General features: G+C 41.3%; 2 protein-coding genes across 2 annotated transcripts; one reads left to right on the top strand and one right to left on the bottom strand.

Moving 5' to 3' along the window:
• Nucleotides 1-143: 143 nt before the first annotated feature.
• BBOF1 (basal body orientation factor 1) lies at nt 144-9,910 on the top strand. Its single transcript, XM_057428629.1, is given in 7 exon segments — nt 144-200; nt 1,309-1,397; nt 2,855-3,002; nt 5,069-5,260; nt 5,615-6,129; nt 8,476-8,580; nt 9,838-9,910. Coding segments are annotated over 7 exon segments (1,164 nt in total). The 5' UTR covers nt 144-158.
• Nucleotides 9,911-12,694: 2,784 nt separating this feature from the next.
• ALDH6A1 (aldehyde dehydrogenase 6 family member A1) lies at nt 12,695-24,378 on the bottom strand. The gene is made up of 12 exons (XM_057428534.1): nt 24,352-24,378; nt 24,059-24,124; nt 21,726-21,800; nt 20,208-20,369; nt 19,550-19,628; nt 18,689-18,991; nt 17,857-17,978; nt 17,425-17,614; nt 16,542-16,723; nt 14,887-15,066; nt 14,591-14,689; nt 12,695-14,199 (listed from the first exon to the last, which is right to left on the bottom strand). The coding sequence occupies exons 4-12, from the start codon at nt 20,319-20,321 to the stop codon at nt 14,095-14,097; spliced, it is 1,374 nt and encodes a 457-aa protein (XP_057284517.1). The 5' UTR covers nt 20,322-20,369; nt 21,726-21,800; nt 24,059-24,124; nt 24,352-24,378; the 3' UTR covers nt 12,695-14,094.
• Between the last annotated feature and the right edge of the window lie 3,601 nt (nt 24,379-27,979).

Genomic DNA, 27,979 nt, shown 5'->3' with positions numbered 1-27,979 from the left:
GAAGAAGCGGGTCGAGGTGGAGGCGGCGCTATGGGAGGCTAGGCCGGAGGCCACCGAAGCCTCCCGGGCCGAGTACGCTGAAGCTCGGCCGGCTGGCCAGGAGCAACGCGGAACTGCTGTGACGGCGGCAGGACTAGGGAAGGGAAGCGGCGGCCGCTATGGCCTGCCTCACGAAGCCGGGCCAGGAGAAGGCGGAGGAGGTGTGCGTGCAGCCGGGCAAGCCCCTCTCTATCCCCCCTAGCTACAGCTTCTCGGCGCGCAGCAAAACACCCCGCGGCCGCCCCGGCCGCTCCTGTTCCTGCAGCCGAAGGTGGACGAGCGTGAAACGGCAGCGCGCCCCGGCGGCGGGACTGCTGTTGGCAGACTGGGCTGCGGGTTGGAAGCCTCGCCTCTGGTGCCCGCCTGCTGCCTCACACGAGACCGCGGCGTCCTGTCTGGCTCGGCCTCCGTACAGAAAAGAGAGCAAAACGCTGCAAAGAAGGCAAGGAAGGGGAAATGAGATGGTCGGATGCTTCAGCACAGAGTGTACAAGAAGAGGCTGAAGCGTTCGTCAGCTTGAAAAAAAGAGAAAGTTAAGGGGGAATGCGATAGATTTAGCTGCTTGGAGAAGTTTTTAGAGAAAATAGAGCCAAACTCCACTCGGAACGCAGTGAAGAAAAAGAAGCCCTGCATTGTACCTTCCATTTCCTCTATCAGAGATTATTTCACTTTAGTCCCGTTTCTACTTTTCTAAAGCCAGGTACGAAGCAAAACCCTTTTTCAGTTAGAAAAAAAAACAACAAAAAAACACTGGAAACTGGAATTATTTTAACTTTATATAGATATGCGTGTGTGTGTATATATATGAAAGAAGATTGAAAGCTCTGATCCCCAGGACATTGGTGAGGTCAAATGGTAGGAGACAATTTCCTTGCTCACATGCTACTGTTTTCTTTCAGACTCTCCAGTATAGAAGATATTACTCAGACCTTTTTCCAGCTGCCTCTTTTTGTGTCTTTTGTTCTCCTTTTCTAAACTGTTTCTCTAACACTGCACCACTATCCAAAACAGTAAGGAAGAAAACCTGCTGTCCGCATAGCTTAATTCTTCAGTAGAGTCACAGATCTGTTTGTATTGAATACATGGCAGGGGGGTTATAGTTTAAGCTTTTAAATTTCCTGTCATTAACACAAATCAAAGTTTTAAACATGGTTTAATTGACCTGAACATTGCAAATGAGGCATCTTTCTCCTATTTCTGTCAGAGAAGAACACAGCAAGGATGTTTTTTCTCCTCACAGTTACTGTTTCTTGATTTCTGTTGCCATAGATTGAAAAACAGAAGCAGGAGCTGACTGATTTGAAACAGCAAGTGCAAAATGACAAGAAGATGGCGAATGAACTTTTTTCTTTGTCCTTGTAACAGTGGAGTCTTCTGAGCAGGCTGAAGAGTACTTCTGATTTTAGTATGAGGAATGAGCTTGTGCAATTAACGGTCTGTCGTGGTTTAAACCCAGTCAGGTAATTCGTTCGCTCACTTCCCCCCCTTTCTTGCCCTCCCCCTGCTCCCGGAGGGACGGAGAGGAGAATTGAAAAGAATGCAACTCCCACGGGTTGAGATAAGAACAGTTTAGTAACTAAGGTATAACACAAATCACTACTGCTACCACCAATGATAATAATGATAAAGGAAATAACAAGGGAATACAATACCTCACCACCAGCCGACTGATAACTCCCCCCCCCCAGCCCGACCAAGCTCTGACCGATACCTCCTCCAACCCTGCAGTCTCCCAGCCCTTCCGGCTAACTCCCAGTTACATCCTGGGCATGACATGCTGTGGTATGGAATACCTCTTTGGTCAGTTTGGGTCAGGTGTCCTGTCTCTGCTTCCTCCTGGCTTCCCCTCCTCCCTGGCAGAGCATGAGGCTCACAAAGTCCTTGGCCAAACCAAAACATCTCTATCAGCTCTGTTCCCGAGCCGAAAGTCAAAACACTGCACTGCACCAGCTACCAAGGAGGAGAAACATGACTGCTACTGCTGAACCCAGGACACGGTCACAGGTTTTGATTTAAAAATACTGCATGAAGAATTTGAAAAAAAAAACAAACAACAACAACAAGGGTGATGTGGGAGTTATCCCATGACTCTGCAGTACTGTATCAGGTAGTAGTAGGACTATTATATATATTCTGAAATAGTATTAGCAACTAGCTGGGTAACCGTAAGACCTGAGGCAAAAACATGTTTCATTTTTAATGAGCTGAACTATAACTACTTTGAATTGCTTTATAGTTCTTCACTCATTACTGTTGAATCAAGACTTCTTAAAAAGAACTGAGAAAATTACTATTTGTTAATCTGGCTCAAATAAACAACACAGAACTGATCTTGATGTCTGCAGAGTTGGTTCTGTCACATACTCTCACTCCTCTCTTCCCAGTGCTGTGCAACAGCCGTTTTCCCCTCTTAAACACATTATTCCAGAGGTGCTACCACTATTGTTGATGGGCTCAGCTTTCAGCAGTGGTGGGACCATCTTGGAGCTGGCTTTGGCTTTGTTAGACACCTGGGAAGCTTCTGGCAGCTTCTCACAGAAGCCTCTCTTGTAGTCTCCCCACCCCTCCACTACCAAAACCGTGCCATGTTAACCCAATACAATTATATTATGGATGTTGCTTTAAACTTAATTTCTATACTTGTTATTTCACTGGAGTGTAGCTTCTGCTGAGTTTGCAGCATTTCTTCTAATGATGGATTCTTTGTAGTTTTTTAAAACGACATGGCATAGAATTTTAGACATTCAGTTCCGTATGCTCTGTGTTTTATGTTATAATATGATGACGATTGGTTTATCTCCATTTCTGATTGCAGGCAGACTATTATGCCTAACAGAAAAACAACTGGAAATGTCAGAAAAAAAACAAGAGAAATTGGGCAAATTAAATTAGAACTGAAATTAATAAGGGAGTTCTATAGGGGACAAGTGGCTATTGAGGAAGAGCTGGAAGATATAAGTTTGTAATAAATATGCATTTGTAATGTAAGTTTTCTGTCTGCAAGACAGTATGGAAATTGGGAGTGGAGGATATGGCCAATCTACTGCATTGTTTTCCTTACAGAGAGTGAAGAAAAGCACTAGGTTGATAAAATGCAAGTTCTGTAGCCAGAACTCACTTCTGTAATGGTTCAGTGCTGTAGGTTTGTTTGGTTTTTTACAGACTAACATGGAATCATACAAACGTGGGTAGACTCAGCATCTAGTACTCCCTTTAAAGACATGTATGAAGGAGCTAGCAATTGACTACGAATCAATTGCTACAAGTCAATCTAAGTCTGACCGCTTTCTCACTAGTTAGCTCAGTTAGGATGTGAATGCTGGTATGGTATCATCTTTTCAACCACATAAGCTATTTAGTATATAAAACTAGGGACTGTTTTTCACTGAGAACTTACACAGCACATGACCTAATCAGAAATACTTTGGAGCTATAATACAAATATTAAATAGTAGTATTGACTGTAAAATATAAAGAAGTATCCCAGTTGACATGAAAAAAGGGCCGTGAACAATTCAAGTGCTTTACTGACTCAGCTGGATCTTTTTTTTTTTCAACCACAAGAAGGGACTTAGAAACAATGCTTTCCATGGAGACAAATGACTGGTCAACAGCATCTGGATTCTTAATGTATAGAATCATAGAATGGTTTGGGTTGGAACGGACCTTAAAGATCATCTAGTACCACCCCCCTGCCGTAGGCAGGGATAGCTGCTTTTACGCTATTAAATGCATGTTAGTCAGACATTTTTCAAGGAACACTCGAGGCATTGGACTTTGAATGATCTTGGTGACTGAATGAATAGATAAAGTAAAGCAGATTTCTGAACCTGATCACAAAACAGAGCAATAGATTGTAAATTACAGTCAGTGATGTGAAATTATGGACACAAGTGAACTGCAAAGGGGACAAAAAGCAATAATACAAGTCAGAAGTTTATGTGAATTTTATAGATTATGTAAAACATCGATGAAGACTATTGGTAGTGGCAGGTAGTAATTTGGTAGAATTATAGAATTCTGTGGTAGTGCCAAATTCCTTCTTGAGAGTGCTTATATGTGTCAGTTATATGGCTGACATAAAACACCATTATTAAAGAAATTCTGGTTTTTATCATAGTTAAAAGAAAGTATAGCGGTTTCAGACATGGACATCAGGAAGTGTTTGTGAGATTGGAGAGGAGGTTGCTTGAAGAAAAGGCAGTTTTATTTATAAAAAAAGGCAGGTATATTTTATAAGAAAAGGCAGTTTTAACTTTTATTAGAACAAAATGATTTCTTCCATTGACTACTCTGGTTTATACAGTTTTCACAGTTCTTTGATGAGTATTTGAACAATTTCCCATGTTACTACAAGTATGATGAATGAGTTGGAGGCTAAATGCAGCTTTCTAAGAAAGACCATGGGATGTCAGAATCCCAGAAAGACAGTATTCCTCGTTTCCATCAGAAACTTCAGTGTCCTTGTTGGTTTATTCTTTCTCTAACAAGAGGTGGGTGAGATGAAAAGTGTGGGTGTGATTTTAGAATTTACACTGTTTCAGATTTTAGCTTTGGTACCACAAGTCTCATGCAAAATTTAAACATTTCTTTTCTCCCTTTTAGAAAAGACTGGAAGAAAAAGTTGAGAAAAAGCAAACAATGATGGCAGAGACTGCCCAGCGTGATACTTATTCATAAGAAATACTTGCTTTTCCTGTTTTCTACTTTACAAAACCTACTTAGTGCTGTGTTCTAAGTAAGTTGTTCATGTTATTACATGGGCTTTGAAGGGCAAAATCAGTGATGACCGAGGCAGCGCTTACATTTATATGGTAAGGCTCTAGAGGAGTAATATTACCATGATAATACTGCTGTTTCCTTCATTCTTCTAGTCCAGATACAGGAGTAGAAGCAAAGCTGTGAAAACTTGGTAGAGACCTGTAAGAATTTTACAGCTTAGCTCTTAAATTAAGACACTGAAATGTTGATTTTATTAAGAAAAAAAAAACAAACAAACAACAAACAAAACAAACAAGAAAGGTTGTGATTAAAGCTTTTGGATTTTGTTTCCCTCTGTCCAGGCACCAGACCAATGCTTGAGAGAGAGGTATTTAAGGTGGATGTTTGTCTTCACAGTGGATTTGCTTACCAGCTGAAAGGAACAGTGGAATTGGAGAAAAGCAAACAGAAGTTAGAAGAGGACAAAAGTCTTCTGTTACGGGAGAAGATTTCTGCTCTGGTTTTAGTTCTGTTCCATTCTCCTTCAGGAAGGGGTCAGATGCTTCTGCAGTTGCTGAATTTAGAGGTGTCTGAAGGACAGTTCTTATTCCATCTTCATCATGGAGGAGAAAGAATGATTTCCTATGCTAGCCCATTAAGAATAAGTCTCTCTGTAATGTATACTATTTACCAAGTCTTCTTTATCTGGCTTTTCTTGTAAACAAAAATCTGATCCCAGAGAAGTATTCACTCTCCAGTATGAAGGTGCCTGCATGTTTACTGTCAGTGTTGGAGGAAAAAAGACTGTAAAACCACACCTCCAGATTTGGCGCAAATGAAATAAAACCCCAAGCAATTTATTTTCATCTTTTAGGAAACCACTGAGGCTTTGATTCAAAAAACGATCCTACAGATCAATTGTCAGAAAGCACAGATTGGAGATCTGCAGAGTAAAGTAGAAAAGCTGGAGATGGACTTATGTCATGTGACCACAGAATCTGAGGTAGAGACTCAGAAAATACAGCATCAGGCACTGATACAAAACCAGGCAAGCATGGTCGAGATCAAGAAGCTGCAGCAACTACTAGAAATGAAGGATCAGGAGATGAACCAAGTGAAGGAACTAGCCCAGAATATCTTAAATGAGAGGACCACTGTGGAAAGGTTCTTCCTAGATGCTCTGGAACATGTGAAGCAGGAGATCATATCCAGTATAAGAAATATATATATCCAGCAGTATAAGAAAAAGGCCCAAAGTGCCTATTACAGAAAAATGATGGAGGCATGTGCAGGGAAGGAAGAATTTCCCAAAATCAAAACATTCAAAAGCAACATAAATAGCACAAACTGTGTGTACAGAGACCTAGAAGAAGAAAATAAATGGTATTGGTATTGAAATACAAAAAATTACTATCTTCCCACTATACCTGAAAAAAACCTTTGCATGATAGTACTGTCTAGGTTTGGAATGCTTGTGGAGGCTTCTGTAGTGAGAATAACTGTATGAGGTACAATATCCTATCAATTAGTAACGACTTAGTGGGCAACTAATTTCAACCAGGCTGTCACTTTTTGGACATTATGCGTCAAATTAAAGCTCAAAAGATTTGTTGCATATTCTGCCATGTGCTGTGGAATTTGATATGAAATTTCCAGTATAGGTGTGCATTTGCACATTATGTTTAATAATTATTGTTGCTTCTCTAAGTTTTGAGGTTTTTTTGTTTATAGGCATTGCTCTTCCAGTATTGCTCTTTCGCTTTTTTACTCACTCCAGTGAGCTAACAACACTGAAGCCTAAAAGTTGCAATTAAGATGCTAACAGATCTTTACTACGTTGCTGATCATTTTAACAGAAACATCCAGTAGATGTCAAATCTGGTCTTTTTTCAATTGGTCTTCAGTGTCAGAAGCCCCTACTTCGTGTTGTGCTTTCAGAGGCTGTTTTCCTCAAGCTTCATAATAATCTAAAAATTAAGCCATTACATGAAATAGACACATATCAAAACCAAGATCATAGGCAATACATGTGATTGACAGGATTCCATTTTATAATGTATAAAACAAAATCTCAGATGTGAGTATCTCCGAATGCAGCTTGGTTGAAATTAGGGCTACACATGCCACAGGGGCCAGGATTACAGGTCTCCAACCTCCCACTAGAAATCTGTGCCTACAGACTGCAGCAGTGTCCAGGCACTTACATTTTAAGCCATAGAGTTAAGCTCCCCCATAGGTGAACCTTTGCATACATTCTTGGTGAGAGAGAAAAATAATCATACTCCCATGTAAAAAGTTTGCTTAGTGTGCATTGGCTATTGAATAACATGGTGACACACAGTCAGTTGGAATGCTTTGTTCAGGTTATCTTATCTCAAAAATGTTACAACAGAAACCCTTCATGAAGAATCAGAGGTGAAAGTAGTTATTAGGATCTAAGGATGCTTCTCCTTTGAGCAAGAGAAGAGGGAGACTGAAACTGAGAATGAAAATTGTTGTATGTATTGACCCATTTAAGTATGAAGGAGAAGCAAAAGAAGGACAATGTACTTGAAACTAAATATATGTTAGTACTAACATGGACAGTGGGATTGAGTGTGCCCTCAGCAAGTTTGCCGATGACACCAAGCTGTGTGGTTTGATTGATACACTGGAGGGAAGGAATGCCATCCTGAGGGATGACATGCTTGTGAGATGGGCTGATGCCAGCCTTAGGAAGTTTAACCATGACAAGTGCAAGGTCCTACACCTGGGTCGGAGCAATCCCAGGCACAGCTACAGGTTGGGCAGAGAAGAGATTCAGAGCAGCCCTGCGGAGAAGGAATTGGGGGTGTTAATCGATGAGAAACTTAACATGAGCCGGCTTCAGTGTGCACTCACAGCCTGGAAAGCCAACTGTATCCTGGGCTGCATCAAAAGGAGCGTGACCAGCAGTTTGAAGGAGGTGATCCTGCCCCTCTACTCCGCTCTCATGAGACCTCACTTGGAGTATTGTGTGCAGTTCTGGTGTCCTCAACATAAAAAGGACATGGAACTGTTGGAACAAGTCCAGAGAAGGGCCACGAGGATGATCAGGGGACTGGAGCACCTCCCGTATGAAGACAGGCTGAGAAAGTTGGGGCTGTTCAGCCTGGAGAAGAAAAGGCTGCGTGGAGACCTCATAGCAGCCTTCCAGTATCTGAAGGGGGCCTACAAGGATGCTGGGGAGGGACTCTTCATTAGGGACTGTAGTGATAGGACAAGGGGTAATGGGTTAAAACTTAAACAGGGGAAATTTATATTGGATATAAGGAGGAAGTTCTTTACTGTGAGGGTGGTGAGGCACTGGAATGGGTTGCCCAGGGAAGTTGTGAATGCTCCATCCCTGGCAGTGTTCAATGCCAGGTTGGACAGAACCTTGGGTGACATGGTTTAGTATGACGTCTCCCTGCCCATGGCAGGGGGGCTGAAACTAGATGATCTTAAGGTCCTTTCCAACCCTAACTATTCTATGATTCTATGATGCTATTTATAACTACTACATGTGTAACAGAAATCCTTGGGTTTGTTTCACTTAGTTTCAACAACTATAGATTTAGAAGTCACAGCACTGAGTGGTCAGATTTATTTTTTGAATTTGCGTGCTGTAAGTAGCTGAACAAGAGCAATGAAGAGACAGAATTTAAAACCTGTTTCATACATACAGAATCCATTTGAAATTTTCTTCTAATACGTTGATATTTCTGTGTTTTTCAGGGAAAAAATGCAGTTTGAAAAAGTGGATATCAGTGAGTTGACATGGGAGCAAAAAGAACATGTTCTATGATTGCTTTTTGCCAAAATGAATGGCACAAATCCATGGTAATATTCTGTTTCTTGAGTAGGTGAATGCTGATCTTTCTCTGTTAGAGGAGCTGAGCTAGTATCTCCAGGTCAGGGATTCCCAGAAACTCTGAATCTAGCATAAGAATCTAGTTAACTGTGAGGTGTGGTGTGAGACACATTAAGTTTTTTAAAAAGGTGATTTAACCTTTTGAAAAAGGTGATATACCATATAATAATTTTGGACATGCACCAGGCAACACTGTTAGACCTTTGTGTGTAATAGCAAAAGAAAAGCAAGCAGAAGCTAATTTTGGTAGTGCTGAGGAAGAGAGAAGTAAGGAGAATTAACTTTGCTTGCTGCAGTGGGGTTAATTTTGTTCAGACATTAATGAAACCCAGTCCATCTTTACCAAACAAGTACATAATGTATATTGTGACACTAGCACTCCTCCACATATATTTCCTTTTAGTAGGTTGTAAAGCAAACTGTGCAGTATTAATAAGAGCAAATACCCTCAATCAGTGTATTAAAGGTGTATCTATTCTATAGCTCATTGCTCTCTGCATAAGAAACTTCAGGGTATAACTTTAGAGATCCCTAAAATATGGCTTACACTGGAAATCCAAAGTTCAAACAACATTAAATATAAGCTGTGAACTGAGGCATAACAGGGCCCAAATAGAAATCTAAAATGCTATGATTTTTAATGTCATTTGGGGAGACCTAATGCTTAGGGTGCAATATCAGCTTCTCTGTGTTAAAAGAGTTTATTTAGTTTTTAAAAAATTAAGTTAAATTTTGTTTGTAAAAGTTACATTAATGGAACTTTCTCAGATTTTAATGTCATTACAATGGAAGTAAGAAACATGTAATTAAATGCTCTTAAGGTTCCAATTTATGCATGGATTTAACTCCTATGAGTATTTGCCAACATACAAGCACTCACAAAGCTGTAGAGTGTGAAAGCTTGAGAAATTGAATACAGACACAACATTTTAAGTTGATTTATAACTAAACTTTTTTTTCTATTAAAACACACTCTTTTGTTTATTTCACCTCGTTCCCTTTTAATTGTAATGATTTTGCCAGAAAATATGGAATTCCATACTGAACTGAACTCATGTTTGAACCACGGTGCTGGGTTTGGAGAGTGTACTGCAATAGCTCAGGTGCCCTAGCATTTCTTGCTTGCTGTTTGTTTTAGAAAACAAGTTTGGTGCGGGATTATAAACCTGTCTGAGTACAGATTGCCATTAGATGAGGATTACTTTGCTCTTGTGTCTTCCCCATAGGCACTACAGCTGAGTTTTGGCTACTTCAGCTCCAGCTGCTGCTGATACTAAAGAAGAAAGCAAAACTGGGTAAGATACTAAATTATTCCACACTAACATCACCTCAGTCTTGGTTATATATAAATGGATGCAATTGTCTCTGTCATTCTTCCCACTTTAGAGTACTTTGGTTTGTCTGAAGATACACGTTAGTGTATCTATATACACGTAAATATGTGTGTGACAAGAAAAAGGAATTTTTTATTTAGTTTGAACTTTCTGGTCATACTCATCTTTTAGCAGCAGGCATTTAGCCTAAGCTGTCATAAAAAAAAAAGGTCTTTGCCTCCTTAAAGCCTCCTCTTACTGAAAAGCAGCTTTATTATTTTTGGAGGGTTCTCTTGTGAAATGCCATGATCATACAAAGAAACACATTTTCAGCTAACACAGTTTTGATTAAAAGGCAAAATCTATTAAGCTGATGGGGGGGTTCAGCATAGCATCACTTAGAATAGACCAGGATGAAGATTCATATGCCTGATTTTCCAATACAGACTCAGATACAAATATAAGGCAAGCAATATTAACTGGAGGAGTTAGCAAGGAGGAGTTCTGGCATGCTGTCATGTCAGATGTGGGGTAGTCAAGCACACAAAACAAAATGTGATACTCGGGCATCAAATGACCAGCTAACTGTTCATGAGCAGGAGCCCTAGAGGGATGTGTATGGAAAGATGAGACACCTCTTTGGAGAGGCAGACCGCCACCTCCAGAAACAGGAGTGGAAGTGAGTTGTAGCCTTTTTTGCAGAAACAGGTTAAAAAAAAACAGAAGTGGATGTCACAGGGCCCAATTCTGAAACATGGTGTCATGGTTTAAATAAAGTCAGCCATAAATCACGCAGTCGCTCTCTCACTCCCCCCCCCCCCTTTTTGCCTTCCCCCTGCTCCCAGAGGGATGGGAAGGAGAATCAAAAGAATGCAACTCCCACGGGTTGAGACAAGAACAGTTTAGTAACTAAGGTATAACACAAATCACTGCTGCTACCACCAATTATAATAATGATAAAAGAAATAACAAGGGAAGAGAATACATCACCTCACCACTCGCCGACCGGTAACTCGCTCCACCCTGCCTGACCAAGCACCGACTGATACCTCGTCTAACCGCGCAGTGCCCTAGCCCTTCTGGGTAACTGCCCCCAGTTTATATACTGGGCATGATGTGCTGTGGTATGGAATACCTCTTTGGTCAGTTTGGGTCAGGTGTCCTGTCTCTGCTTCCTCCCGGCTTTCCCTCCTCCCTGGCAGAGCATGAGGCTCACAAAGTCCTTGATCAGTCTAAACATTTGAGCAGTAACTAAAAACATCGGTGTTATCAGCTCTGTTCCCAGGCCGAAAATCAAAACCACAGTGCTGCACCAGCTACTAAGAAGGAGAAAAATGACTGCTACTGCTGAACACCTGGACAGGTGGTTAAACATCATTTCTGGATGTAATACTATTGAATAACTTTGAGAATCTCTACTGTAGTGCCTTCTAGGCAAGAACCAACTGTTCATAGGAGACAAAGGGTTGACTATAAAGGGTTGTATTTTAATGGAGTCTAAAGAAATTTATTATAAGATACTTTATACCTGGATTATACTTTAGTATAATATAGAAGATACATTCTTTGTTATTTTTTTATAGTAAATGTTGAAATAAAAAGGAGAATAAACAGGTGACCAAAAAGCAGTAACAGTGAGATGAAGCAGGTATGTCATCATCAGTCAGCATCTGCAGGTTCATCGAAAAAGGCATTTCATCAACTAAAAAAGGCAGATGCAAGATCTGTATGTCTAGTACAATTACTCAAACCCAGCTTTTTAAAAAAATACTGTTGGAAATGCAGATAATCAGAAAGCATATTTATACAAATTAAAAGATTATAGAAGTACCTCAAACAGGTCCAGAGAAAGTGCAGAGATCTTCCTGCAATGCTTCAGGGAACAGGTAAACTTTGATAATAAAGACTGCTTTTGCAGTCCAGGAGAAACTGGATTTTAGAATTTCTAAAGGAAAGGTGTAATAGGTTTTAATAGGATGACATAAAAGTCAGAATAGCAATACAGATTAGGAAGAAAATAAGGGTGTTTTGAAAGTGAATGACTGTAGATAATAGTATAGAGCCTGTTAACTAGTACTCTTTTCCCAGGTGTTTGAGTGAATGCCTATGTCTTAATTGTGATTTATCTAGAAGATTTCACTTTTGCAGCACAGAAAATAATTCTCCCAACCTAATATTCATTACACAGCAGGCTGAATTACCAGATTCTTCATCATCATTATCCTGTGCAATAATCTTTCTGCATATTCAGTTGTTGACACCATGACCAGCAGCCACAGCAGTTACTGACTCATCTGCACTTTTCATTTGGGAAGTTATCTTGTGACCAAAACTGTAAATTCTAAATCCTGTCTGCTGCACCACTGTTTTGACTATGTGTTTGAAATCCACCTGAAATACAGTTACTTTCCTCCTCCTTAAAGATTTTATTCTTTCCAAGCCAGAAGCTCAGATCACCCTGTACTAAGCACTAGGATTTGGACTAGTGGTTAGAACTCTCTCTATATGAGTTGATATAATTTGATGAAGATCTAGTTTCAGTTTGCAATAAAGTAATTTACATGAAGCTTAAGAGTGTAATCAAATGATGTGTATGTGGAAACAGAAACAAGGCATTCTTTTAAATGCTCTATGAGGAAATTGGTCCAGAGGTTCTTGAAATACTGTAAAAAGAGAATGTATCCATGGGTTACAGGAGTCACAGACCAGCCTCTGCAAAGAGGGGAATAAAGTCAGCATCACACCTAGATAATGTCTTACCACACAAGAGTCATATTCTACATAAATTTATTAGCATGTTTTTAATTTGTAATCAGACTCAAGGTGAGGATTTTCCTCTAGGGTATATGAGAGGAAAAAACACGATACAAACATTAGTGAGTGTAGAGCAACTGCACTAATACATAACTGTTACTAGGCATCTTCACCAGAAGGCAGGATACAAAGTGTTCACATTCAGGTTGTTTAATCAGAACAAGTAATGGTTACAGTCATTAGAATAATATTATTTTACATGGGTGCTTGAATGAGTTCTCTGCAGATCCCTCATGGCTGCATCATCTTCCAGGAACCAGGAATAAAAATATAAGCTCTCCAGCTCCAAATGCAGAGATCTTTAAAAACGGGGCATGCCAAGTCTTACCTTTCTCCAGTAATGGGACCTGCATTCCGCAGAAAACGTGACTGTATTTGAGCAAATGTGACAAGCAGTCAACCAATCAACACAAGAAATACAGCTACAGTCAGGAAAAAAAAACAACAGAAGAGGTTCGTGATTAAAAAAAGAGTTCTTTCTTGCTACTGACCTGTCTACTATCCACCCAGACCCACATGATGTGACCTGAAGATACATACACATTCTTACATTTCTGCTTCCACAGTTTAATTATGTTACAGGATCTGTAGGCACATATCTGTTAGCACAGTGAAAAAGGCACTGAACAGTTTCCAGGTGTAATGGAACTGGCAGCAGGCTGGAGAATACAAGCCACTTGCACAACACGAAGAGAAGTTTTCAAGCTATCAGAGGCACAGTGAAGGTCACTGTAACATACAGGAATTTCTTCCATCCTCAGACAAGCAATCAAATATGCTTCCCTGAGAAATCCTTAGAAAGCTATTTCCCAAGTGTTCTGAAGACTGACATTTTCAACTCCCAAACTTACTGTCCTCATTGTGTGTAAAGTCACTTGTATGGGACACCCAAAGTATCCCAGATACGTCATTCAAAATGAGTACTCTGATTTAAGGTGAACTCAAAATCTTAACATGTAAGATAAAGAGCTGAAAGAAAATTGCTACAAGATGTAACCAGGAGTGAGTCACTAAGGCTAAAGAAACTGAAGTGAAAACCAGAGGAATGTTCAAGTTCAGAGGGTCTGGAAAAACGCAAATCAAGACCTATCCCACTGTTTGCCTTTTCAGTTATATAGCGGTTTTGTCTGCTGTAGGTTGTAGGTAAAAAGTTGCATTCCGCTAGCCAAAGGACACCGACAGCAACAGAAAACCCAGACTGTGCATTATATGAGCCTGCCTGATGTGCTCAGAAACAGAGGTCCTTGAGAAAACAGAGCTTTCTATTCATTCCCAAGAAAATTATGATAATTGGGACAAAGCTGGGAAGAGCAGCATAGAAGAAGGGCACCAGGAACACCATCTGCAAAGGCCGATTTAGTTTCCCATAGTTGGCATAACCACAGCAGGCTTGGTAACAGTGGCATCTTCCTCTTTCCATTGTGAAATGACAGTTTTCAGCTGCGTGTAGAAGTGCACTCCCTGGAGGAAAGTACAGACACGTGAAGCAGATATCTGGCCTTATGAATTTTTCAGGTCTGTTTTAGCGGTGTATCAAACAGCTTTTGCTTTATCTACAAAAAGGTGACTGGGGACAATTCCTGTCAGCCTGTTCTTTTTACTAGTTCCCCAAAGATTCTGGTTCTGTGAGAGTTTGCTACTTAGTTCTTGCTCCCTTCTCAAGCTCCTAAAAAAAGGCTTGATAGAATTGGCTGTTGTAACATGCATTATGGTGGCTGCACTTCAGTTTCCTGATTGAGAGGGCTTCAAAGTCTCCTTACTAATGAGGTCTGACAACCATCTCGCCATTGTCATTTGTAATGTGATTTAGCAAAAGTTCAACCCAATAGCGCACTCTGAATCAGCAAGTTACCTGCTTGCCATAGAAATTGGCGTCACCTCTGAAAGAAGCACGGGAACCAGTGAAAGAGAACATGGGCAGAGGTACTGGGATTGGAACATTGACACCCACCTATAAGAAAGGAAAGCTACCATATTAATCACAAGAAGGAACAGATTGCAGAACATTCTCTGAAAGCTACCACATTTTGTTTCCTTAAATCTGAGGCTGAGTACTGTTGCCTGACTAGTCTTATCAGTCACTATAGCTGGATGGCTACCCATGGTAAACAGTGAATACTAACAGCAACAATTTTAGCTTGCGCATACCTGCCCTACATCTACTAAGTGAGAGTATTTCCGGGCTGTGGCTCCATTGGTGGTGAAGATTGCAGTTCCATTTCCGTAGGGGTTGCTGTTTACCATCTCAATGGCATCATCCAAAGTATCTGCTTCCAGAACCACTAAGACAGGTCCAAAGATTTCTTCCTTGTAGCAAGTCATGTTTGGCTGCCAAGACGAACAGCAGAAAAGGCAGCTTGCATATAGAATATAATAAATAGAGTAAAATAAAAATATCCTAGTAGATTGGATACAATGAACACGCATACTGCTAATGCTCGGGGCATTCCTTGGATCACCCATCATACTGCATTGTCAAAGGCCATCCTTCAGTCCTCCTTGCTTTTTCACTGTTTCCCATGCCCTGGCATCTATATAATCCACTAAAAAGGGTACTGCTTTTCATCTCAACAGCTCTTTCTGCTTTCACCACCTGCCTAACCTCACTTACAGGTCTACTTTGACCAAGGCTGATTGAGACTGGGGTAGTTTAATTCAGTTAATCCTATTAATTCAGGATAGTTTACTTCAGTTCTTGTTGACAAAGTGACTAGAACCTGCTGTCCAACTCAGTGTCCAGGATTTATGTCTGATAATTAGCACATCTGACACATACAAAACCATCAGCTGGAGAGTACTTGAATCACTAATAGCTAGTACAGCAAACTACAAAACACTCACTTGACAAGTTTAAGTTTTACATAGCTTACTATGTTATTAACTACTCTGTAAGAAAACTAGGACTCATAAAACCCCAGTGAAACATTTGCTTTTGAATACCTAACCGTATTTATGACACACCACAGGAAAGTGAAGCATTTTAAGATGTTTAATGAAAATGAGACAAGAAAATGCTGAGCTGTATTAAAAGCCTGAGTTATGTCATACCATAAAATTAATAATAGCATAAAACTAATAAAGTACAATAGCAGAATTATTAAAATTGGTTTGATCTCATGGAATCACTCACCAAAAGGCCCATGAAGAACTGATTACTTAAATAGTAAGGAACCATACCAGCTAATTGCATAAACACAGAAGAATGAATTTAGGTATAAAAATTCACGTGGATGTACCTGGTAAAGAATATTTGCTCACAGTAATGTCCATCTCTTGCACAATGTGCATTATATTGAGAGGCTCACTCAACAAAGTTATGGATATATTCAACAACCAAGAGATTTTTGTACATTGTATTATTCCCATGAAGATTTCCATGTATTTAACTTTTGCTTCTGCAAGTCCTTAAACTGCAAACTGCAGGAATGTATAACAGAGGAAGGAAAATTGCAGGTTTGGCTGTTCATACTCCTCCTTAGGCATCAGCTGCTAGCCACTACTACAGATAGTACACTATGCTCCATGGACAGTTAGTTTAACATGGTACAAACTGCCCATATCTTCTTTTAGTTGGCTGCAATCCATTCAATTTAAGATTAACCTCATTCAGAGTATGTTGCAAATTCTTCTATCACCTCCACAACGGTATGACAATGAGTACTTCGTTGGAATTGTGCAAGGGAAGGCTGTGCTGTTTAGGGGCTTTCTATGTGGTGATTATTGACACTGACTGATTTGAGTAACCCATTTTTTCAGTTGTGCCTGCAATATACACTATCAAGCATTTGTTTTGGTCATCTTACCTTGACTTTGGCAAGGATTGTTGGCCCAACAAAATTGCCATTTTCATAACCCTTCACTTTGACATTACGTCCATCCAGAAGAAGGCTGGCACCTTCCTGTACTCCTTTCTCAATCAGATGGCAAACCCGCTCCTTAGCCTGGGGACTGATTAGAGGCCCTAGGTCTGCTCCAGGCTGGTCTCCTGTGAAGAGGCAAAGATGCCAAGTTTTTAACCCTGACAGCTTTGTCCTCACAAGCATCAAGGAGCTAACCACACTGGCAGGAAAAATGTGAAATTCCTGATGTTTCTGAGACACATAACAAAGATTGGAGACATTAATGAATAAGAGTAATAGCCTGCAACTCTCATAATCAACAAGTAAGAGAAGCATAATTTTAGATCACTGGGAAGCCAAAATTCGACAATGGATTCTACTCCGAAAGGAAACTTTTCCACTTTGAAGGACTTTATTGAACATAAACAAAAGATCATTATCCTAGTATTAACAAGCCTGGTTTTTCCAAAGTACTTGTTTCTATTTTTTGCTTTTTATCGCAGCTTACTAAAAATGGGAAGGATCTCCCAAGCGTGTGCATATATATATATATAAAAATAAATAAATATAAATGGTAGGTTTGAGTTAACCATAACCTCAAAGCTCTAGTTAAAACAAGACCTATCCTGTAAGCCTTGCATCAGAGTCATACTACCAAGCCTTCCTACATATTCCTAACTCCTGAGTCTAGGGCTGTGTTTCCCAATCCAGACAATTTGCTAGCTCCTATCTCTCTACACATTAAATCTATAGTGCAAATAGCTTCAAGAGGCACACTGCAACTGACCTAAAAACCTACAGTTGTACAGAAGTGAAGTACCTCATAAGAAATTATCACAGTCTGTACCTGCATTTACACGTAGATTTTTGGCTCTATCCACAAGCTCCGGCAGCCATTTCTGAGCTCCTCCCACTAGAATTGCTGTAGACAGGGCCATGCAGCGTTGTCCAGCTGCTCCAAAAGCAGCTCCAACTAGCTGGTTCAAGGTGTTCTCTTTGTTGGCATCAGGCATTACCACACCATGGTTCTTGGCTCCCTGAAATATAACACGTCCGCAGTCTCCCATTATTAATCACCCCAGCCCATTTCTCTAGCTCTCTGGCAGTATCCTCATATAGTAGCTATGTCTCTGCTACCAACAGGCTGTCAAGAAGGGCAGCCTCATCACTCAACTACGAGTATCAAACTCAGCTCCTGTGGCTGAGTGGCATGGTCTTTCTTAACATTCACAGGAGACAGAGGAAGTCTACATGCTGAAGTGTGCTCTACATTCATTACCATGTTGGCCTGGACTCTCTTGCCATTCCGGGATCCTCTCTCATAGATGTACTCGCCAGCTTGGTTAGATCCCACAAAGCTGATTGCTCTGATATCCGGATGGTCACAAATGAAATTCACAGCTTCAAACAGGAAATAATACATTATAGCTGTGGTGCACAAATGATTCCCTCAGTTCCCATCCCCACAGTGCTAAATCTATGTATCTTTCTTCTCAGAATTCCGTATTTCTTACACCTGCGTTCCCCCCCATTGCCTATTTAATGCCCCTTTCCATTAATTTTTCAGCATGTGTACTCCTGCCCCTGTCCTCAGGCACTTGACTCTCTGCCATCTCTTCATGCTTTGAGCATCTCTCAAGGTGCCTGAGTGATGCCAAAGCAAAGTAACTGTTGTCTATTTGTACCCTCATGTTCTGAAGCTACTTGGGTGCTGTCAAAAATACCATCTTAGGAGGCAAGAATACTGGCATCCACTGCATATTTAATGAGGCATTAAATTCTAGGCTAGGCTTCCTTGTGAAACCAAGATGATTTATCTATGTATTTCAGTTGGAGCTTAGGTTGCTAAATACCATTGAGCACTTAACATCCTTTGGGAACTCTGATCCCAGCTCCCAAAATTTTGTCCACTCTATATATCTCCTGAAGATTTGGTACAAGATGGCAGAGAATCTCCTAGTCACCTCCTTTCACCTCCATCAAGAAGGCTGAAGCATTTGTTCAAACCTATCTAACAGCTTCAGTATCAAACTCTCCAAATGGTACCTCCATTGATCACACACCACAACACTTACACACTCCAGCCATCTCCCAGGAAGGGCTATTATTACCTTCATGTTGTCCATGGATGATATTCAGGGTCCCATCAGGGGCACCAGCATCCTGAAACAGCTTGGCAAGGAACATGAGTGCTCCTGGCACACGCTCAGATGGTTTCATTAAGAAGGTGTTTCCACAAACCATGGCCATAGGGAACATCCAAAGAGGAATCATGGCTGGGAAATTGAACGGTGCAATTCCAGCACACACACCCAGAGGCAGGCGGTAGGTATAAGTGTCCATGTCTTTAGTGATGGAGGGCATGGTCTCTCCCAGTATGAGGGATGTCACACTGCAAGCATGTTCAACCACCTCTGCAGCAGAAAGGGCAATATGCCACTAGATGATCTGTTACCCATTAGTCCCCAAACTCCCTTCTTACCACTGCCTTGATCCAAGTTTGTTTTGCAGTCTCCTTCCCACAACTTAAAACTCATTGTGCTCCAGAAAATCCCTTTGCTCTGCAAGCACTGTGAGCTCACTGTAAATGGATTATCTCTCAAGTGCATTATATGCCCATGTGATAGGAACAAAGACACACAGCCCCAGTAAAAGCAGCACAGGGACATTATTTCTGTACCATCTGCAATGAAACCTTAGTCATCTGAGTATAAGCAAGAAGTTCTTACCCTTTCAGAGCAATCTGTAGTCACTCCTATGAAAAGGAATGAATTCATAACTTGGAAGTGATTTTAGGAAACTCTGAGGGAACTTTTCAGGTTAGAGTTACAATTGCCCCTTCTCTTTCAGTAGGAGGCTATGAAGGGAGCTACATGTACAGAACCCCAGAGCAATGAGTTGCTCAGAAGACCTCCTTCCCTTCCTACAGGTTCTCAAAGCCCCTTTCTTAAGAGGAACAGCCAGCAGCTTACGGAGGCCTCGGAACACATCTCCCTCAGCATCAGCCAGGGTCTTCCCTTGCTCAAAGGTGATGAGTTTTGATATTTCTTTCTGAAAATGGAAATCAGAAAGTTTATGAATATTAGAAAAGTGCCTGCCCATGAATTAGGGTGCAGGGATAAGGTAATTCAAGAGAGTTGAAGATCACAATGAACAGACTGAGTACAACCCAGAAGAGCCACACTGACTGATTAGCTCTTTATAGACAAGGAGCCAGTAAACCACACACGTGACAAAAAAAAAAAAGTGGGTTGGCCTGTAATGCACAGCTTTCAGATGTCACACCACAGACACACTGGAAAAGAAATCAGGGAAACCCAAAGACATAGTAACATACTTCTCCCACTTCTTTACCGGCTGGCACACTCTCCATCAAGACTGAAAGTTTGTTCCTCTTGTGGTCTGGTACAGGGAGGAATGCAGAATAATATTTCCTGAGAAGCACTGCCTCTCTGTCCCCATTTGATGGAGAGTGCTTTGCTACACCTCTCGGTGCCAGTGTCTCAGTTGGCTTCTCAATTGTGGCAACTATGCCTCATCAAGAACTATGTAAACCCCAAGTCTCCCAATTCCTAAAGTCAACTGCAACTCATTCAGCAACAGCCATCACACAAAGCCATGCTGTCTCACCAGATTGTCCTTGATGAGTTGTTGATAACGCAAGAAGATTTGCTGGCGACTCAAAACAGAAGTTTCTGACCAGTTCCAAAATGCCTTTTTGCAAGAAGCCACAGCTGCCTCCATCTCACTGGCTGTGGCTTTTGGTACACGGCTAACCACTTCATTTGTGGCCTGAAGGAAAAATCAAACTGCAGCAAACCTCAATTTTTCCACCTGTTCTTGCCAACCAGTCAACAGTCCTTTCACACCACACACCTAATTTCCTTGTTCTAAAAGGATCTGAGGGGGGAGCACAAAAGAGACTCCTTCCTTGGTGCACACAAAATGCCTGGGCTACAATTGGAAGAGTTCTGAAAACCTGCACTCTACACATCTCAAATTTGGCACCCAGAAAACTGCAAATGCAATGCTGATTTTCAAGTTGGGAGTTGAAGTGACTTCTCTATTTGGAAGCTTCCATAAGTGTAGACTTCTGTGGACTGTGGTCTTTTCCTTCTGCATCATTTCGACTCATCTGCTGTCCCTCTTGCACATTAAAAGAGGCAAAGTTCCTTATGAAAAAGCAGTATCTGACTGTGCACTAGCACTGATGTTAGTTTATCTAGATCACTAGGCGAAAGTAAGATTTTTACCAGCAACCTTAGTTCTAGAGTATTTTAACTTTAAAAGCTTGTCTTTGCCAGTTTAACTTCCTTGTAATGCACTCTTAAAAATTAAGCCTGCTTTGACATGACAAAAAAAAAACAGGGACATCACTAAGAGAGAAAGTACTCAAAATGAAAGAAAATTAAACAAGAACAGTGGTTGCCACATACAGATGAAATGAGCTTCACAAACACAGCTCACTGCTCTCATCACCTCCACACAGCAAAACAAAATAGGGCTTTACAGAGAAAAGTTTTAGATATCACTGTCTAAGTGCTTACCAGGGGTGTCAGAAGGGTAGGAGTTATGAGTGCAGCCTTATTTGTCTTTGGTGGAGGACTCTGACAAGTACAAGTGCTACTAGTCTAGATTATTTTGCACTGCATAGCATCTAACCTACAAATTCACAGGGAGTATTGTGTCTCACATCTAGAAACTCTCTGAAAGGAGAGGAGCTTCAGTTGTCAACATTTTTTACCTTGGTCTGAGAGTGAAATCAGTATCAGGACTCAGATGGCACCAAATCACACCTGGTTGATTTCACATACAGGGTGAAATAAACCCTTCAGAAATTTGACATACTGATCACAGAGCCTGTCTATGAGCAAAAAACCCATAAGCAGAGTTCAAGCTTGCTTTCCAGAGATCAGGGGTTTACTACACAGGGGAGATAAAGGAGGTCATCACTTTCCTAAGACTGACATTTCATGTGAAATGGAAATTAAGAAGCAATTACACAGTGTAAAATCCATCTTAAGCTCCAAGTATAAACCTTTCCCAAAAAACGTATATACTTTCTCCTTTTGCCAAATGCTTGAACAGAGGCACAGACCCCTGCTGCACAGTGATCACTAATATATAAGCTGAGACCCTTTCACTTACCGGGTTATGGATATCAATCCATTCAGTAGTTTTGGACTCAACAAACTTCCCATCAATGAAGAGTTTGGTTGTTGGCTGTGGGGGACAAAATACTGGACAGTAAGTGTTCTTCATCTCAAGGTGCCTAAACACCAGTGTGCCTTCATCATCTACCACTACACTGCCTGCTAAAGAGTCTAGATCCAGTATTTACAGCAAGACTCAGCTAACTGCTTAGGCTGAAATTTTTCATGCTCTCTGCCCCATTTTTTTCCTCACTTCACACCAAAATGGCCAAAATTCTCTCCACAAAAAGTTATAGCAAAAATACATTGCTATGCTTATGTTCAGAACTATTTAAATCTACTTAATCACCTATTTACTAAGTTAGAAAACTGAAAAATCCTACAGTAAGTGGTCAGAAAAAACCTTATGAGAATTCCATATACCCAGTGCACACTGTCGTATGTGTTTCCTTCCATCAAGCCACTAAGTAGGTTCATCTCTCCAGCTAATGGCTACAGGCATAAAACAGGACTTTCCCTGCTCCCCACTTGGTCCTGCAACTGAGAGCAAGGAACCTGCATCCACAGGTTTCACAGTGACTCTCTGGGCACGCAGCACAGAAAACAGAACTTTCCAACTCAGATGCAGAGAAGATGAAAGTTTGGAAGAAGGAGTTCTGGTAAATGTAGAACAGAAGGAAAAGCAGAGGTAGAAGCTGCAACTAGCGCTGGATAGGCAATAGAACTGTATCATGCAGGAAAACAGATTGGGACTCTATAAATGAAGAAACCAGAAACTAGGAGTTGATAATGGGAGGCAAGGAGAAAGCAAGAACCAGTTAATCATGCCACAGAACAGTGGCTTGGGGAGAATGGATAAGAGGATGGGGAAAGAGATCTGCTGCATGAAGACAGAAATGCTGCATGAAGAATAAAGATGGGACAGATCAAAAGAACTGGGATATAAACCCAAACATATAACGAAACTCTGTGAAGAAATTAGGATGTGGAATTATGAGAGGGAGATGAGGATTACAATGCTGTCCAAGGTGTAATGAAGGGAAAGAGATCAGAGAAAGAATCAGGAATACAAACAGTGTTGACTGGACAAACAATGATAGTGAAAAGTGGATGAGAGTGAAAAAAGTGAACAGCAATGAGAGATGGACAAGCAGAGAAAGCTAGAATGAGAAGTACAAAGTAAGGCTGTTAACAGATAAGCAAGACCTAGTGATTTAGGATGTCAGACCAGGGGTCAATCAAGAATAAAAAGTTGCGGATGATTATGTAGCTGGAATTACACTTGAGAAAGAGAGGCAGAAGTCCGTGCCTGTGAAAACACAATCCCTCTAGAACCTGGAAGGAAATACAGGATATATGAGTCCCTTGACTGAGTTTCCTGACTGTCAGAAAAGGTCTCTTCAGTGGACCTACAAGATCCAGTAATTTGTGACCCACGTAGACTTCAGTGCAGTGGAATTTAAGGATATATTTGTTTTCACATTGCTTCAAATGGGCATCTAGAAAATCGCACATACAAAGAAAAATATTTTAAGTGAGCCAGAAAATGCTGAATTAAGAGTGATCACACTTTTTCCTCAAGATCACCACCTTTTCCCTGTACAGAATGAGCCTGCTATGCTTACTACAAGGACTGCAGCAAAGCAAACGTTTTGGAGAATCATGATTTAGTTGTTCAGAACCTAGAGAGTGTACAGCCACGGATACTGGAAGAAAAATGACACTATAACAGTTAAAGTTCTTCAATACTGCCCAAACAAAACTAGATTCTCTCTCTGCCACAAATGGATGATATGACACCCATCCACAGCTCAATACCACCTTTTTTCACTTATTACCATTGTCATATATTCTACGTTCACTTTTGCCGATCTTATTGTAGGAATATTACACATAGTAAAAGAAATCTAAAACTCGGCAAAAACCCGGCGTGCTACTTAAGGAACACGGAGAAAACACTGAGCTAACATACAGCCCTTAGGGGTATACCCGCTGGGCCAGGCAGGGCTGGATCGCTACGCGGAGTAACGCGGGGTGATTCCCTGGACGGCTACACCGGGACCCGCGGCGGGAGCGGCCCGAGACGGAGCTCTTCAACCAAACAAATCTGACATTGAACCGTTTCCTTCCCCTCCTGCTGAGCGCGGGGCCCTCCGTGCCCGGTGCACGGGCAGCCCCGAATGTTTGCTCCAGACACACCCACCGGGAGCCTCAGAGAAGGGAGCTGAGCTGGGCTGCCCCACACTACCTCACGAAGGAAGACCCCCCCCCCACGGGTCGCGCAGCCTCCCCTGACCTCCGGCTCCGCTCCGCGGGACGGGCACTCACCACCGAAGTCGAGGAGAAAGAGGCAGCGGCTGAGGTGATCCAGGGGGCACCGGGTCTCCGCGGCAGCTGGACGAGAGGGGAAGCACAGAGCAGCCCGGTTCCTCAGGGCTCCCGACCGTCTCAGACCCCCCAGCCCTGCGCACTAGTCCATCTAACCACCCACCCCCCGCCACCGTCGGCTTCCCACTCGGGACCACCGAACCTACCGGGCCAGGTGGGCCGCGACCCCCCTTCCGCCGCCCGCTCCTTTCCCCTCCCCTGTCCCCTCCTGCCACGCCGAGCCGGAGCCTCACCCTCAGCGCCACCCGCCGCCGCCCGCCCCAAGCTTTGTTCTATGAAGTGTATCTCGAGTATAGCCTCAGTATGTGCTAGCTTAATCCTTGTGTGTTTAATACCTCTTTTGTGTTCTTTTAATACCTTGTGGAGCTGTTAATGAAAATCGCATATTGGAAGAAATAAAAGGTTTTAAACTTTAGGAAATCCCGCTTTCTTCCCCCCCCCCCCCCCTTTTTTGTTTTCCTTCCTTGCAGTGCCTAAAGGGGGCCTACAAGGAAGCTGGAGTGGGAACTTTTACCAGGGCGTGTAGTGACAGGACAAGGGGGAACTGTTTTAAACTGAAAAGGAATTGATTTATATTGGATATAATGAAGAAGTTCTTTACTGAGAGTGTGCTGGGGCACTGGCACAGGTTGCCCCGAGAAGCTGTGGCTGCCCCATCCCTGGAAGGGTTCAAGGCCAGGCTGGACAGGGCTTTGAGCAACCTGGTCTAGTGGAAGGTGTCCCTACCTGTAGCAGGGGGATGAAACTAGATGAGCTTTAAGGTCTCTTCCAGGCCAAACCATTCCATGATTCTGTGTTATGATTTTCATACTGGCTTTGGCTTGTGAGTGATAGTGTGCTTTTTTTAACTCTAAAGAGTCTGAGGAAAGCTAGCAAACACAATTAGACATAAAAATACTTCTACAGAGTATCTGGAGTTTTCCTGTCAGGGACTCCTCTGTATGACTCTAAAAATGCACCTGAGTATGAACTTCTTTTTTCCCCAAAATAGCCTATTACAAGTTCCCCTCCCAAGTGGATGGCTGAATTAGAAAATGACGATATCGACATGTTAAAGGGTGAGTATGGACATTGAAAGTAAGGTCTCCAAGGCAGATGGGAATTCAGTACTTACTTAACAGGCTTAAAATATGTTTGTTAAATGTTTTGGAAGTGGCGCTGTGGCCTCTGATCTCTAGCCTCCCCATTTGCAGAACCTCCAGCTCAGGAGTCTTTCTGTCCCGTTAGTGATATACATTTTTAATGAATCCACTTGTCTCCAAGAGAATATCCAAATGTCAGGCTGACTTTTCAAAACGAGCATAGAGGAACCAGCTGAAACAGTGTAATGTAAAAATATATTTCAGTTACCATGCTTACCAGTCTCTCACTTTGTATGTATAGTGTGTGTCTCTTGTATTTTGAGAGGTGGCATGAATTTTTTAGTGGAGCTTAGCTGATCAAACTTGGTGAGCAGTGTAGACTTATTGATTGACATGTTCAGAGATTTGGTGCCCATGCACCTTCACTCATAGATCTAGAATGTCTAATTGAACAGTAAGTCTGTATGTGCAAGTTACAGAAGGGCTATCTAGCATGTAGATTTGCTGCATGTTACAGCTATTAGTTTGCAGTAAACATCTTTGAGCATGTTCTGCCTCTTTTGTGAATTGCAGATAAACTGTTACAAAGTGGGACAAACTGACTTTCTACAAGAAATGTGCTTAAACACACATTATTAATGTTCATAATATTCATGTACATTCCCTTGCATACTGTTATAGCTTGTTCACATAGCAAAATGAATTTACAAGAACTTCCAAAATATGCGGCAAGTTAGCTCATTGCAATTGTAGCAGATTACAGTATGAAACAGATCAGTGGCTGTCTTTTTCAACAGAAAAAGCTGGTCTTTTCTCAGTATGTTAATATCAGGTGTGCCATCAATCTGAATTTAGAACGTGCTCTGTTCACTGGAAATATATCTTGTCAGAAGTATGACTTGAAAGTGCTCTTTGAAGTATTAAGTAGGTAAACTATTATTAGATAGCTACAGACAGTGTTAAAATTCCCACTTTTCTCTCTTCTAGAGTTGGGGAGCCTCACTACCGCTAACCTGATGGAAAAAGTACGTGGCCTGCAGAACCTGGCTTATCAGCTGGGACTGGATGAATGTAAGTGCTGTACACAGATGTGACTGACTGCATTGCAAGTCTTCCCACGAAAGCATGCGGTCAGGGTATATCTGTTGCTGTAAAAGTGTGTTGACAGATTCGGCAAGTGTCTGACTGTCACAGTGACCTTCCAAAACAGGATGAGAGCATGAGCTTGCATCTCCAGCTTACACCTACTTGCATGGGGGAAACCATGCAGAGATAACAAGTGGTCACATGTCAATCTGGTGTTGTCTAGTGGCACATAAACTTCTGATCCTGACTTAATGTTGCCTGAGATAAATCAGATCACTTTGCTTAATTTCCCACTCAGATACTAAAGCTATTTCTTGGAATACTTGTGGCAGTGCTTCTGTCAAACTTCATGCACAGCGTAGCTTCCACTTGTGTATAGAATTATCCTGTCACTCAATGTTCATACGTTTTTCTGCTTCTGTAGCTGATTTATGTGGGGTTTTTTTTCCTCTTCCCCCCCCCCCCCCCCCCCGCCGCGAGTTGTACTGTGAGGTGTTGAGTACTAAAGTTGACCTTCATCCCTCTTACAAGCTGACAATTTTCATCTTTTTTTCTCACAAAGAAGCTGCTTTCACCATCACGTTTAGGATTCCAGTGTTAACAGTTTGATTCAGCTTTGAGGATGTCAAGAGTACTGCATTTCTTTTAAATCCAACCCGTACATACTGACATGTTTAATCATTTTCTGCTTAATTTTGCTCTAGTGTAGACCTTATTTGCAGTTACTCTTGGGCTACACAAAGCACCAAAAGTTTTAAAACTTAGAGGTTACCCCTTCCAGTGGGTAACAAAAAAGCAGTAACAGACATTTAGAATCTTCCTCACTGTAAACCTAGGATATCCTAATGTTTCCTTATGCACAGGTCGTTAAGCCTATTTTATCATACTCTCTGCAAGTTTGTTTTGCTTTCAGTGCTAACATGTTACAACTGTGTAAAGCATTTAATGGGGTAGATGTTAAACTGTACCAATATAAAACTGAGTCAAATACAGAGGTTGGATGATGGCTTCTTTTCTCAGTTAAGCTATTGGCTTAAGTGTCAGCTAAATGTTCTGCTAAATGGAGTGGAAGCAGAGCCTGAGTTACATTAAGGCTGACACGGTTGTTTCATTAGCAATATTTGTTGCATGCATTTCCATTTATTTTTGCTGAGAACAAATAAATACAGAAAGAAGACAAGAGTGAACAATGAAATATCTTTAGGTCTGGCAGTTATAACCCCTAGTCTATAGTAACTGAAATCTTGGATTTTCAAGCTTTGTGGAACCTCTCCATGTTACTTCTTGTTACTGAAGTCTATTTTCCTTTATGTTCTAATACATTGAATGCTTTGTGTGTCATATATTTATCTTAAAAATGTCACAGAAAATTAGATGCAAAGTTTGAACAGATCTTCTCAGGACTATTTTTCTTAGTACTGTCTTTAAGTTCTTTCTCTTACAGACTTAGATAATTAAGAAAACAAGAAATAAAATCCAGAATACCTTTTTAATAAAGTTAAGGGACTTGTGCTTTTGGTCCAGAGATATTGGATTTGATTATATCTTTGTGTATTGAAATTTAATAGTAGAAATTTAACTTGACTGTTTATTGAAAGTCCTGGCTATCAAAACCAGGATTAAACTCACTACTGACCAGTCTCCTCTAGATGGCAGGATGAGGCTTTTTTTATTTATTTATTTATTAATAAAA

This window comes from Pezoporus wallicus, unplaced genomic scaffold, assembly GCF_028554395.1.
Source record: "Pezoporus wallicus isolate ANWC-B61680 ecotype Strahan unplaced genomic scaffold, APGP_CSIRO_Pwel_v1 contig_3486, whole genome shotgun sequence".
Lineage (NCBI taxonomy): Eukaryota > Metazoa > Chordata > Aves > Psittaciformes > Psittacidae > Pezoporus > Pezoporus wallicus.
Note: the sequence above shows the minus strand (reverse complement) of the source record. Positions and strands in the feature narration are given on the sequence as shown.

Coding starts and splice junctions, on each gene's coding strand:
- ALDH6A1 (XM_057428534.1), bottom strand. CDS start 20,321: ATGGAGGCAGCTGTGGCTTCTTGCAAAAAGGCATTTTGGAACTGGTCA. Junction 17,615..17,856: donor AGAGAGTCCAGGCCAACATG/GTAATGAATGTA, acceptor GTTATATTTCAG/GGAGCCAAGAACCATGGTGT. Junction 16,724..17,424: donor AAATCTACGTGTAAATGCAG/GTACAGACTGTG, acceptor GCCTCTTCACAG/GAGACCAGCCTGGAGCAGAC.